Below are 13,513 nucleotides of genomic sequence, written 5' to 3'. Positions count from 1 at the left end.
GCAAAAATTCACTTAGTAAAATTCATGCTCAGAATGCCACTTTTAAAATTCAGCTTATTGAGTATTATTTCTCTTTTATCCTCTTTTGTTTTCATACCCTACTCAAATATGGCCAGCAATTATCTTGTTTAAACACATTTACTGGCTCTGAATAATGAGGGCAATATGAAGGATTACAGATTACTACAGAATCAGGTATTAATTTTTTCTAAAAACCCTCAGAACTGAAATTTTGTGGCCCTTAGTTCTCCTATAAGGACCATGTACAGACAATACATTCCTACAAACATGTCTGAACAACTGGCAGTATTTCTCAAAAAATAAAATTTTAGGCAAAGTCTACAGAAAATGTAGATAAACTGCAAAACATCTGAAAGAAATTAATCCTTAATTTAATAATAAGCAGGTGTTATCATGTGTTCAAGTACCACTTGAAAATTCAACTGTTCACTCAGGTTGTGTGGGCACCTTTCCCAAGCAAGAGTCATCAACTAATCTAGGAGTAGTGAAAGTGGGTGTGAATGGACAATTAACAGGATCAAACAAAGAATTAGAAAGCATAAGTTACTAGTAATGTATTAAATAAAAAGTTGACTGAAAATAGAGTTAAATAGAGACATACTTTTTCCCCTTCTGAATTCATCAGCATCTCAGGAGTTGCCAGTTTTCTCACTAGGTCAAGGAGTACAGTTAGAATATCACACATTGTCCAAATTTTTTCAGCTCTGTCCTCAAAATCACTATTAAGTATTCAGCATATTTCTGACATTCTACAGTGGATAGTAATTCAGGTCAATATGAATTATGATTATTATATTGCAAACGTTTATACTGAAAAAGGAAGAAAACTTTCCAGTTTCTCTGCAGGGGAAGAGTTGTGTCCTGTAAGTAAACAAGTGCACATTTTGTGATCAGGTGAAAATTGTGTGTAAAATCAAATGTTAGTTTAAGTGATGTCCCAGCTTGCTTTTTGACTCTACTGACATTACCTTGACGTGCAAAATGAAGTTACTGCATTTAAAATGCTCCACTGTATCTCAAGCCAGTGCCAAGGCATTGTTGTTCTTTGAACCAATCCATGTATTTCAGGATTCTGTGCTATGTTTCGCTTTTTGGGGTGAAGGGCTGTGGGGTGGGTTTATAAACTGCTTTATATTAGCCATGTTCCTAGTATTAATACTGTGCTTTCATTAACTTTCTATGAGCTTTCCCTGGACTCAAAGGGCACCTTAAATTAACTCACACTAGAACACTCAGTATGAACTGGCAGGTGGAAGAGCTCTGATACACAACCAGGTTCGTTTCAAACCTTCATATTCCTTCCATGTTGAAGCATTTTAAAAATAAGCAAATTTCGCACTGCTGGGGAGGCAATAATGCAAATTAATATAATATGTGGTTTATTATTAAAAAGAATTAATAAGGATTTGTAGCTTAGTTTCAGCAATTTTAATTGTCCTATTAAGTATTTCAGCATTTAATAGTACAGCTGGCTCAGCTAGTTCACTGCATTTACCATAACAAGTTGTGTTTTATATTACCAAACAACAAAGATTTTGAAAAATTTCTATTCTGAGCAGTATATTGTGTGGCATCTAACTTCCATCTGAAAGTTAAACAGAGAAGGCTTCTCAATGATGGCATATTATACATTCATTTGTAGAATTACTGAGTCAAGTGTGAAAAAAGGTAACTTTGGGTTTAATTCCATCATTTTAGTATCTATTTCATTATTAAATGATTAGCCCATAGTTAAATGGCTGCTTTAACTTGGTATAAATATGTAATATTTAAATTGTGTTTTTATTTTTTCCTTTTTAAACAGAAGGGTACTATGAGATACAGTTCTTAAATCCAAACAGCCTACTGAAAAGAACAGATGCCACTTACACAATCCTAAAATACTGGTAACTGCCAGCCATTTTCTGGACAATGAAACTAAGTTTGATTAATGCTTATCTGGCATATGTCAGCACTACCACTGAAAAGGCTGGTACTGTATATTCACTCTCACCACTGTTGTTTAGTTCTGCACTCTTTTTTCTTAAAGCAAATTTGCCTCTACATTGAACAGAAAAACCAATTCACCTCACTGAAAAATAAGCAGTCAAGTCACTTTCCCATCTTGACTGGTCACGTGAGCAGCAGGTGCTTCCTTTGGCACACACCAGAAGATTAAGTTTAGAAGTTCCAACTGGTCACAGAGATACAACAGCCTGAGAACCACTGTGGCCCAGCTTCACTTCTGCTGCCAGCAGAGAACGGAAGTAAATATTAGGACAGCTTTTCCATTGTTTCCTTGCTACAAAATGCAGCCATTTAATCAGAATCCAAATCAAAATACAAGACTGTCATTTCAGTCCTAATAAGTAAAAGCTGTTTACTGTATTAAGTTAAGGGGGTGCAAGTTGGACAGCTGTGGGCCAATAAACCACTACACTTGGATGAACCCTAATGGACCATTTGGTAAGAGGCCATTCAACAAATATCAGGTATAAGTTTTCAGAATCTCAACTCTCATATTTACTGAATACCTTTAAGTTTCACCATTTGTATTTAAATGCCACATAACATTAAAAGTCCACAGCCTGTATCTAAATAGTTCACGTGTTTTGCAAAAGCTTTATTTCCTACCTTCACACAAAGTAATTCAAATACTGATAGAAAAGTTTTACCTTTGTCCTTCCCAGTGATGACATAAATCACTTAGTTATTCACAATAAACCAGCTGCAACTGCAAAAAGCCAATCCTATTTATACAGCTTCTCAAACTGCTACACACCTTCAAACCAAATAAACAAACTGTGAAGTAAAATCCAATTTACTTGATCCTTCCTAATTCATATTTAAAGCAAAACAAAAATATTTTGTAAGAACACATCCAAATTGATTAACAGGAACTTTGGACTAAATCTACATTCTGTCAACTACCCTCTCTTTGGCAGGAAGCACTAGATATGCCACAGGAAACTACCCAAATCCTAAATTATGGACTGGTTTGACCTTACAGTCAGTTTCCAATCAGCCTCCTCAGTTCATGATGGATTTGTGCCTCAACCACAGGGATTTATGATCAATTCCACATACAAACACCAACTTTTTTCTTCATGAGTAACAGCAGCTGCTACCAAAGTATTTATAAACCTGACTGACTAAAGTTTGGTTTTCCCCTGTGAAGTAAGAGATGAAATTTTTTTAGACCTCGCTATCCTAGGTGCAACTACCATTTTTACACGGTAAGGATTTTTAACCCACCCTCACATCACAAAGAGATCTCAGAGGCTAAGCTAGCAGCTCTATCTTACCAAAGATTATGATGGGATTTTACGAATGACAAGATGAACCTGCTCAAGTGGCCTGAAATGTGACCTGCTCCCAGAAAGAACGGTCTTGTCCTTTTTCTATCACTACTTCAAGTCACACTGATTTTTTTTCCAAGTAATTTTTAGACAGATTAGTTCCCAGATGCTATTCCTTGCATGGCTTTAACACTAACAGTGTTAGCACAAGGATGATGCTGAGAATGTGGTTAGACCTGTTTCTCTCTGCAGCAGTGCACACTTCAGTGAGCTTAAATTATCCACCAGCCTGCAGCTTAGAAGTGGCAGCATTAGGCTCAAACTTAACTTCACTGTCTTGCAGCCTTGCTGGTGATTTAAAAGTAGCAAGGTTTACACCGTGAGGAGCCTCTGAAGCATTCTACTCTGCAGTCCTGTTTATTAAAACAATTTAATAGGGAAAACTAGAGACTACCAGTGAAGTTACAGCAGAGACAGCAGCACTATGACTGTTCTTTAAACAAAATTCCTTGGACTAAAAATCACACCTGAAAACACAGTTTTAAGGACTGGACTTCAAATTCAGGATTTGGGTTGTAGTTCTATGGCATTTAGAAATACAACCCTAATGCTGACCTTCTGGGACCATGCACTGAAATTCAGTCATTACATCATAAACCTCCAGGAACAATACTGCATTCCCTGAAGAAACTACAAGCTGGCACAAAAACAAAACACTTAGTCATAAAACAATATCCCAAACAGATTCAGCAGACCCAGGTTTACATTTTCTCTGTTAAACTTCTTTTGTTTCTACATATGGCTAACAATTGTTTATCAAGTTCTAAATACTTAAATTGTAACTGAAATAACAAGAATGAGCATTGCACATTCCTGAAATATATTAAGAGAGTGGTGCTGCAAAAGAGGGAGTCATAGAAACTAAGATACAGACAAATATTTTAACTTTCTTCCTATTTTTCCTGCATTATACAAAAAGCAGGCAATTCCAAATTAGAACAAAATCTTCCTAAGTGAAAACCTACAAATTATATTTCAGTTGGTCACACTGAATAGCTTTAGTACTGGATCTTGCATGTTAAATACCACGCAAAACATGTCTTGTAAAAGCAATCATCTTTCCCCATGTCAAATAATTCCTAAATTTCACAATAGCACAAAAAAGCAGATACCAGTACACACAAAACAGAATTCTTTTTGGCCTATTTTGCGGCTTCAAATGAAATTTGAAATGTTACTTTTTCTCAATTAAATGTCCCCAAGCAGTTTAGCACAATTCTTGAAAAAGAACCAAAAAACAAAACTACAAAGAAAAAAATCAGACAAAAATATATTCAACACAAAACTGCATTATGAACTCAGAATCAACTACCATTCTGTTCCAAGTAGGACTCCATTATTTAAACTTCAAAGTGGACTAATAGTTACCATCAAATGTTTGAAGAAGTGCTTGCAAGTAACAATTTCATACCTAAACTGGGTATGAGAAAATACTTCATAGAAACTGTAAACAGTGCAATGTAGTTTATTCTACCTAATATTATTTCAGTGGTTGTATTTCATATTTACATTTGACTACAATTAAAACACATGAATAAAATATTAAAAGCAAACACCTAAAATATCACTAACCTTCCATGAGCATGAAAATCTAGGCGCAAGAACTGCTCTTCATGTGACACTGCTCTTTTGGCACGCTGGTGTTTTTGGTGTAACAAATCCACATCATAGGACAGTCCTTCATAGTGTCTAATATATTTATTTAGAGGATTTCCATACTGGCCTGAAAAACAGAGACAAGTAAGGTTGTAAACATACTACCAGGCATGGCAGACCTGTGGTGAAAAGCAGTTGGTAACAAGGACCCAAATTCCACATTATAGTAATTTTAACTTATTTTTCTCCTTTGTACATGTCAGATTCATTCTACTCCAGTCCCACAAACAGGACGCACAATGTGCAGCTACAAGTGCATCAGATGGACCTTGGAAAGCACCTTCCACTTGAATTACAATCAAAACAAGTATAGCTCATTTACTCCAAAACTATCCTACAATGCAAACTCCATCACTGTCAACAGAAATACTTCACAGATACTTCAGAAAGGCACTCCTGATTCAAAATAAGAAGTGAAGCAGCTGAATATCTTTCTTCAGGATTCCTGAAGCTGCGCTTCCAACTTCACTCTGCAGTCATGGCACCAGAGTATCTGCTCAAAATGTTTGTATTCTACATGCGAAATATCCAGGGAAATTAAGAGCAAATCATGCCACCTAGCAACATATTTTGTATCACACGGAATGTTCTACCACATGGAAAATTTTTATTAAAATTTATCTCCAGAGATGTAGATTCAGTTCAGTCTATTTTGCACAATTCCTTCCAGGGTAATATTTATGACTCATGTTAATATGAGCTCATGGCAGAAAATGGTGAAGATTTTGACCCTCCTATCCTGACGGAGGAAAAGACATCAATTACCAAAAAAATCTCAAAATAAAACTTGTGGAGAAAACCAGAAGAACTCTGAATTATGCAAGAAGAAAAATTAGTATCTCATAATCAATTTAACTTCAAACCAACCTAAATGTGAGTTCTCAGTGACCACATGTGGTAATTTTCTTCAGATATCTAAAAAGATTAACAAGTAGTACTTTCAGATGCATTGCTTGCATTTAGCAGCAATGTGCACAAGATGATATTGCTGTATCTGTTTAAAATTCAATTAATGCTATGCTGCATAGAAATCACATTCAAATTTCCTCACAGTACTGTAGGCTTCTGCAAATGTTGACTCTTCATTGTTAACTGCAAATACAGTCCAATAACAAAACTTCATTCTAATTGATTCTCACTCTTGGTCTCAAAATACATGTCCATTCACATCCAGCTTTCCAGAAAGGAAAGTGTCTTAAAATGTTTAAAATGTGTAGTTGAAGCAAGTCTACATGAATTCTAATCCAAGACACAGGACCACTACAAAATTTCAGGAGTTTTGAGGATGCAGGGTGTTTTCTGTGTCTATTGTTTCTTTCATCACTTCTAACATAATCCCTCCAAAAGGAACCACAACACCTCCTGTAACCCAAGAACTTCTACAAACCAAACCGGCCTGCAACTTTGCACAATATACATGTACCTGACTACAGACACATGCTTTCCAATTCCAGGTGTATGACCCAGAAGTGTCAACATTAAAGGAAATAAGCTTCAAAATTAACTGATATAGGCTAAAAAACTAAAAGTTTTAATTGTTAAATGAACCTGAATCTAGAATACAATATTAATAACTCGCTTTAAGAACTTGATTAAAACTAGAGTAAGTACACTGCAGAATGTGCAAACTTCTGAGCTTCAGAATCATCTTTACATTTTGTGTGGTAGGAAGCTTTTAATAATGCACTCCTTATATTTATTGTTACAGACCGTTTTTCTCCTCAGTACTGCAAGATACACTTTCAACAGCTTCAGGAACCCAGAAAAAAAAAGTTTTGAAGTGTGATAATTTACTGAAGACCCAATAACACTTGGCATTCAATCCAGGTCTCATGACCACATGAAAAGATGAGAGACAGCATTTAACTGAGTCACAAAGAATAGTTTTTAAGTGCTAACTACTGTGACAAGTCAGTAAAAGACTACTGACATTAGAACTTCTATAACTGTTCTGTCTGCTAAGGAAAAACAGACGGTTTTAAGCAAAGATCTTTCTTTTTAACAAAAAAACCTCACACACTTGATATGATCACACAACACTTTCTTTTCCCTTTCTTCAAAACTTTAAGAACTCCTTATGTTTTAAGTACTCTCACAGCAAACACTCAACACAAACACTCCTGCTGCTCTCTTCTTGCTTAAGCAGAGCAGCTGCACACCACCTAGAGAATTATGGCTTCTCCAAAAAGGAACTTAAGGCTTCAAAATGAACAGTTTCACTTCCAAAGCCTCTATAACATCAACATTGCTCTCGTGTTCAAAGTCTGCAACTGATCACATTCTTCTAATCAAACCAACTACCTATCAAAAGGGATTATCTTCTTCACAAAGGTAGCTTAATTAGTAGCTCAACCTTGGTAACAAGAATCTATAGAGGTTTCTGAGGCAAAAGTTCATTAAACTGGAAAGAAAACTTCACTGAGGTACATGAGGCAGGTAGAACTGCTGGCTCCAGTTTCTGTAACTAGAAGACTGCATCAAAAAGGAAGAAGTCTATCACAGGTTCTGGAAGTGGCACACCCCAAGAAATCATTATGACAGCACATACCAGATCCCAACCTCTGTTACAAACTACTGCCGTTATTTTTCTGTAAATGAAAAGCTAGGGGTTTGGTTTTTTTAACAAAGATTGCATGACAAAGATCTTTTCAATGTAGTATACAATCAGGAAACCTGCAATAAGAAACACCAAACCATGAACTCCTAAATGTAGTTTATGGGAACTGCCCTATAAATTCCATGTGTCATGCTGCCATCAACAAAACAAAGACAGTGTGATGCCTTTCCAGGCAACCTGGTGGAATAAAGCAACATTACACTTCATCTAAACACTAAGAGAGGAGACAGAAGCCCTTCAGGATACAGACATCAGAGAGTGACAAGGGGATGGCTTTTGAACTTGACAGTATAGTCTTCCAAAGACTTGCTAAACTAGATGTGGCATTTCCTATGACAAATTCCCTGCAGGAATGAAGCTTTACTCTCACAGGGAAGGACTTTAAACAGAATCAGCCGAGCATTTAGGCAAATGTCTCAGTGTGCCAGTCCCTGTGAAAGATGTTTTGTGTGTGCGGATATACAACTCTTCAGGATCCCTAGAGAGCTGTGAAGTATCTACAGTTGTTGTTGTTGTGAACAAACAAATCCCACTGGACAGGTATGGAGTCTGAGGCATGTACTCTCACCTTCAAACCAGCCTCATGCAAAGGCTAAATTGGATCATCTATGTGATTCTAGCTGTAAGCTTCCTGGCACAAGGTGAGCAAACACATGGAACAGTTGTTGGTGGTATGTGCTAAATTATTCCCTGGTTGGTGATTTCCGCAGAGAAAACCTCAAAGAGCTTCTCCCCCCAAGACAAACCCTCCCCAGCCTGCAGGAGAGAAGCAGCACCTGCAATGAGCAAGGGAACAACACTTCAGCCACCTGGATATACAGAAGCCCACGGGATCAGATGGGATGCAGCCAGGAGTGCCGAAGGGTCTGGCTGGCACCATTTCAAGGCTTCTATCACCTTTCTGAAAAGTTACTGTCATAGAGGGGAGCTCCTGACAAATATCATCCCCATCTTCAAGGAGGAGGGCCTGGAGAATTACAACTGGTCAGACTAATCTCAGTGTCTGTGAAGATTCTGGAACGAAATTTTTATGGAAGCTAGCTCCATGCACAAAAAAAAAAATTACTAGTAATAAACAGCACTGAAAGTTTACCCATGTAAATATAAATATCTATTAATTTTATACATATCATTGTAAAAGAGTAACATTTAACTTCCCATAAGAAGATAAATCAAGCATGCACTGTTCTAAAAAATGAAGTTTGCATTAAACCACTCCGATTAAGACTTGCATGACAGATGCAAATAGCTCAAGCACAACTCAAGTTTGTTAGTGGGGTGAAAAAAGAGCACAGAATACCTGACAGAGTATCAGAAATTGTTCAGAAGCCAAGCTAACTCACCAGACAAGTCTTATTACTGCAAGCATCATCACTAATTTGCAGATTCAAAATGCCAGCATGTGATAAACATCTTGTAGAGATTTATTATTATAATTTTAATTAAGACAATCAAAGCAACTTTTGCTTCAAGTTGCTTTCAAGACAGAGTTTATCTATCATACACAGAAAAGCTCCTTTTAGATGGGACATTGAAGAATGTACACTGCATTCAGATTTAGCAAGTCAGAAATTCTACCATATACCTCCTGACTTGGACTTCTCCGAAGAATTTATTCAGGCTGTTGTTTCAAAACCGCCAGCAGAAGGGCAGGCCCCGCTGTCCTTTTACATCTACCCTGTTCCCATTCTTCCCTTGCACTGGCACTAGATTCAGCTGAAAAAATATTCTCTCTCTTCTGGTCAAGTGAGTTTTGGGTGAAAGAAAAACATGTAATCAAGAAGTCAAGTCAGGATCATTTCCCTTCACTGAGGCCTCAATTTAGGGCATGGTCAGACAGTAAGGCAACATCAGTGCAAGCAGATGTCTGCTTTTTATTGACTCTCTTCCTCTCCACCCTGTGAAAGCCCCAGTTCTTCTTCCCCATCAGGCCTGGGTTTACTCAATAAAGCAACTTTAGTTACACATCTGGTAGGAGCTGATTTAATTTTTTTTCCTTTGGATTGACTTCTCATGCCAGGAGGAGAGGTGGGAGGGCAGCACCACCAGACAGCAGTAACTCAGTTCAGCGGCTCTGCCATACTGCAAAAATGAACCTTCGGATCTTTTAAAAGTATAAACAAACTGCAGTCTTAGGCTTTTGGGCAACAGCATTTCAAAGCAACTACCTAAACACTTGATTTTATTTATTTATTTTGAATTACTATAGGCATTTCTGAAATAACCATCTGACAGCTGTCTTGACTAGACACTGTCCCAACCATAATGCTTTTGTTTTAAACTCCAAATAAATGCTGGAGGCTGAGTGCTGCCACATTACTGAAGGCTACTGTTCCTCTGAATTTATAGTAAGAGCACAGCTAAATCACTCTGATGCTGATAGCTCATAAATGCCTTCCCACAACTCCCCCATGTGTCCAGAAAAAAAGCAGATTTTTTCCCATGCTCACTAGGAAATAGGCAGTTCAATATCCAGCAGCAAAAGACACTAAGATACAATTTGGAAGTCCTAGCAATATAAAAGAGCGTGTCGTACCAGTGACAACAAACTATTTATCATAGACTTGCAATGATATTTAGCATTTGATCAGCCTAGCCAAAGCATAGTCATTCTTGTTAAATCCAAGCTTTTTAGAGGCTTCAACAGTTCTCCTTTGTGTTTGCTATTGCCCGTTCCCTTTTTTTTGAATGACCCTTAGGTAGAAGGAGGGGTTTAATTAGTTATATCCATTCCTCTACGAGCATCACTGTATATGGATAATTAAGTATTGATTAATATACCTGCATGCATCTTCATCACATGCAACAAAGCATACTACAAAAAGCTGACAATAATATTACCCAACTTAAGTACCACTTCACACACATCAAAATTCATGACAGCACCACTGAGTGAACAGATCCTTTAAGACAAGCAATTCCAGGGGTGTTGGGGAAAATGCTGAGATTCACTTTTTAAAAAAAGAACTCTTACAAGTCAAGGTACATATACCCTATCTCAATACACTATATACCAGAAGCTAACTTCCAGCTTTCCTTAATGACTATCAGAAAGAAAACAAAATAAATGGTGTGGCTTTTCCTTCTTATACTATTTGAACAGTACTCAAACTGACCTGCAGGACCACTGATTTTGTGAAGGTAGTATTTATGCAGTGGAAGCAAAGAAAGCAGAAGGGAACACTAGAAGTGATCTAATACCAGAACCTGATCAAGAATGTTTCTGGGCCTATTAGGCCAAACTTCTAATAATGTGTCTGCTTTAACCAGACAGACATAACCTACCAAAAACTGTGAAGCAGCCCAAGACAGACACTGCAGTACATTTCACCAGTGCAGCAGCACTACTGATTGCTTTTGATTTCATTCCCTTCACATAATTTTAAGAACAACAAACAAATAATTTTTTAAATAAAACAAAGATTTCACTAAACCTTCTCAAATAAACCATCCAAATTATGCTGCATCATTTTTTAAAAGTTGATTTTATGATTCATACTTAGCTGTGAATTAATGTTACAGTTAGTTCTGTTATTCTGCACCTTTATATATAAAGACTATTACAATCAAGTATGTAGAGTGCTTGCACAGTACACAGGCACAGCCTTCCATAATTCTGAGAGTTCAAACTCAGGTATCCTATAAAAAACTCCAATCTTACACCCAACGTAGAAACCCCTAATTATTTTTAAAGTTTAGATTAATAGAATTTCCAAACTACTATTTAATACCTATGTGCCTTAAAACCAGACAACTTTACAGATAAATGTAAGCTTCAAGATCTCTGCAAAATTAATGAGGCCAGATGCAGTGCACATAAATGAAATGCAAATTGTTGAGTTCTTTTCAGCTCTTTCCAGTTTGGACTGCTCTCACAGTAACTTCTTTAAGAATTATGAACCTGCCCTTTTCACACAGATATTAATGCCTGCCTAGAAGGAAAAATACAAATGAAGAATCTTGTTTTTCAATAAATAAAAACATTTACAATATATAAGAAACTCTAGAAATATGAACACAAGTAGGATAGACCTTCCTAAACTTAAAAGGCTATTCTTAATTTAAGATACAACTGTGGCAAGTCTTTCATAATTACATTTAGGTTTTCACCAAAAAGGCGCTGTTGGATATTTTAGAGATCTGAACTGGCATTATCACTAGATTTCTATCGAGCATTATGAATCTTTCTTTAAAGATTTACCTGCACTGCTACACACCAAAGATATGCACCTCTCTTAGTGAGGTGTGCTTCCTAGTGCCCAGAAATGTTGAAGGTGCCCATTCTTCTCTCAAAGAAAAAAAATTAACTGGAATTTCTGAAATACATTTTGTGAATTTTCTTATATATATCCAGAGGACTGCACTTGACATGCTTACTACGATTTTTAAGGCACAACTGCCTGCCTGGAATTAAACAGTGAAAACAACCCTCACAACTTGGTTAACGAATTATTTTGAGTTAGTTCTGTGCCAGCACCATTTAGTTCAGAAAACAAAGAGGCCTTGAAAGCATGCCAACAATTAAGTCTGAAATATCTTGATAGCTTACAAAAGTTTACATTGAAAAACCTAAATTCTTTCGTGTATCCCACTGCTAATCAGATAAATAGCGGGATGGCTTCTGCCCATGCATATCACCCTGCTTTTTATCTCACAGCTTAGCCACAAATACAACCTACTGAAGTTTCCCATAATTTAATATTACTTTTTGGGAACGTGTGAAAGAACAGCATTTAGCGCTATTTTCTTTGTTAATAAACATACATATTGATGCACACAGAGGTAGAGCCCAGATAAATCAGAGAGGTGCCAAATGAAATAGAGGAAATAAGTCTTTATCAGTTGTTCCACCCACAGTTCTCTGGAAACGCCCTCCCAAGTCCACCCTTCCCGAAACCCTTTTTCTGTACAAAGTCGAAACTATTTTCCCTGCCATGACTTGACCAATTAAACATAACCAGGCGCAGTGGAGAAACTGCCCAGTTCCTAATGCCGAGAAACAACTCCTAACGGGAGCCAACACAGTTACACGTCCCCACAAACACAAGCGAGTTTTGCCCCGGCCTAGGAGAGGAGAGACCCTGGAAGTCACGGTCACACTTTGGGAAGTACCCGGGCTGTCTTTTATTTCCTTAAGCTGAACTTTCCACCTGCGTCCTTCCTGGTTTCGGAGAGAGGAAAGCGGCCGCGAGGGCAAGGGAAAGGAGCCGGGAAGCGGCCACCAGGAGCGGGCGGGAAGTCCTGAGGGACGGAAGCGGAGCCGGGGGAAGAAAACAAACACAGCCGACCGCGGAGAGAAGGACCCGAGGGGGAAGAAGAGCGGAGGGAACTGACCCGGTCCTCGGCGGGGAAAGTCCCGGGGAAGGGGCGGGGGCGCAGGCCGGCCCCGGGCGGCAGGGGAGAGGCCCGGGCGGGCTGAAGGGGCAGGCGGAAAAGGGAGCCCGGCGGGCGGCCCGGCCGCGGCCCTGGCGCCGGGGCGCCCCGGAGAGCGGGGCCCGCCGCCCCCGGCCCCGAGCGCCGGAGACGGGAGAGAAAGAGAAAGGGAAGAAAGAGGGAGAGAGGAAGGGAGACGGCCCCAAGCCAGGGCCCCGCGAGGCCGGGCGGCTCCTCACCTCCAGCGCCTGCCGCGCAGGAGCACAGCAGGATTATCGTCCCCGCCAGATCCATCTCTGCCGGGCGCAGGCCCCGCCGCCGCCGCCGCCGCCTACCCACAGCACATCCGCCCCAGACCGGCGCCGGGCGGGATGGGGAGGAGCGAGCCGGGCGCCTCCCTCCGCTTTGTCCCCCGCCGCTCCGGAGGACTGTTCCCGCCCACGGAACGGCCGCGGATCGCCGGCTCTCCCGGCAGCGCTGCCCCCTCTCTCTCCCTCCCTCCCCTCCA

At 39.1% G+C, this 13,513-nt stretch overlaps 1 protein-coding gene across 1 annotated transcript in view; it reads right to left on the bottom strand.

Annotated features, from left to right (window-relative positions):
• The window catches only part of ADAM10 (ADAM metallopeptidase domain 10), a 38,209-nt gene extending 24,696 nt beyond the window's left edge, over positions 1 to 13,513 (bottom strand). The window contains exons 1-2 of the mRNA XM_056499738.1: positions 13,245 to 13,513; positions 4,932 to 5,082 (exon numbers count right to left, since the gene is read on the bottom strand). Coding sequence (XP_056355713.1) covers positions 4,932 to 5,082; positions 13,245 to 13,299 — 206 coding nt within the window. The 5' untranslated portion in view covers positions 13,300 to 13,513. The remainder of the gene's footprint in view (positions 1 to 4,931; positions 5,083 to 13,244) is intronic.

The sequence above is a fragment of the Oenanthe melanoleuca genome, chromosome 10 (assembly GCF_029582105.1).
Source record: "Oenanthe melanoleuca isolate GR-GAL-2019-014 chromosome 10, OMel1.0, whole genome shotgun sequence".
Lineage (NCBI taxonomy): Eukaryota > Metazoa > Chordata > Aves > Passeriformes > Muscicapidae > Oenanthe > Oenanthe melanoleuca.
This window is presented reverse-complemented; position numbering and strand designations above follow the sequence as displayed.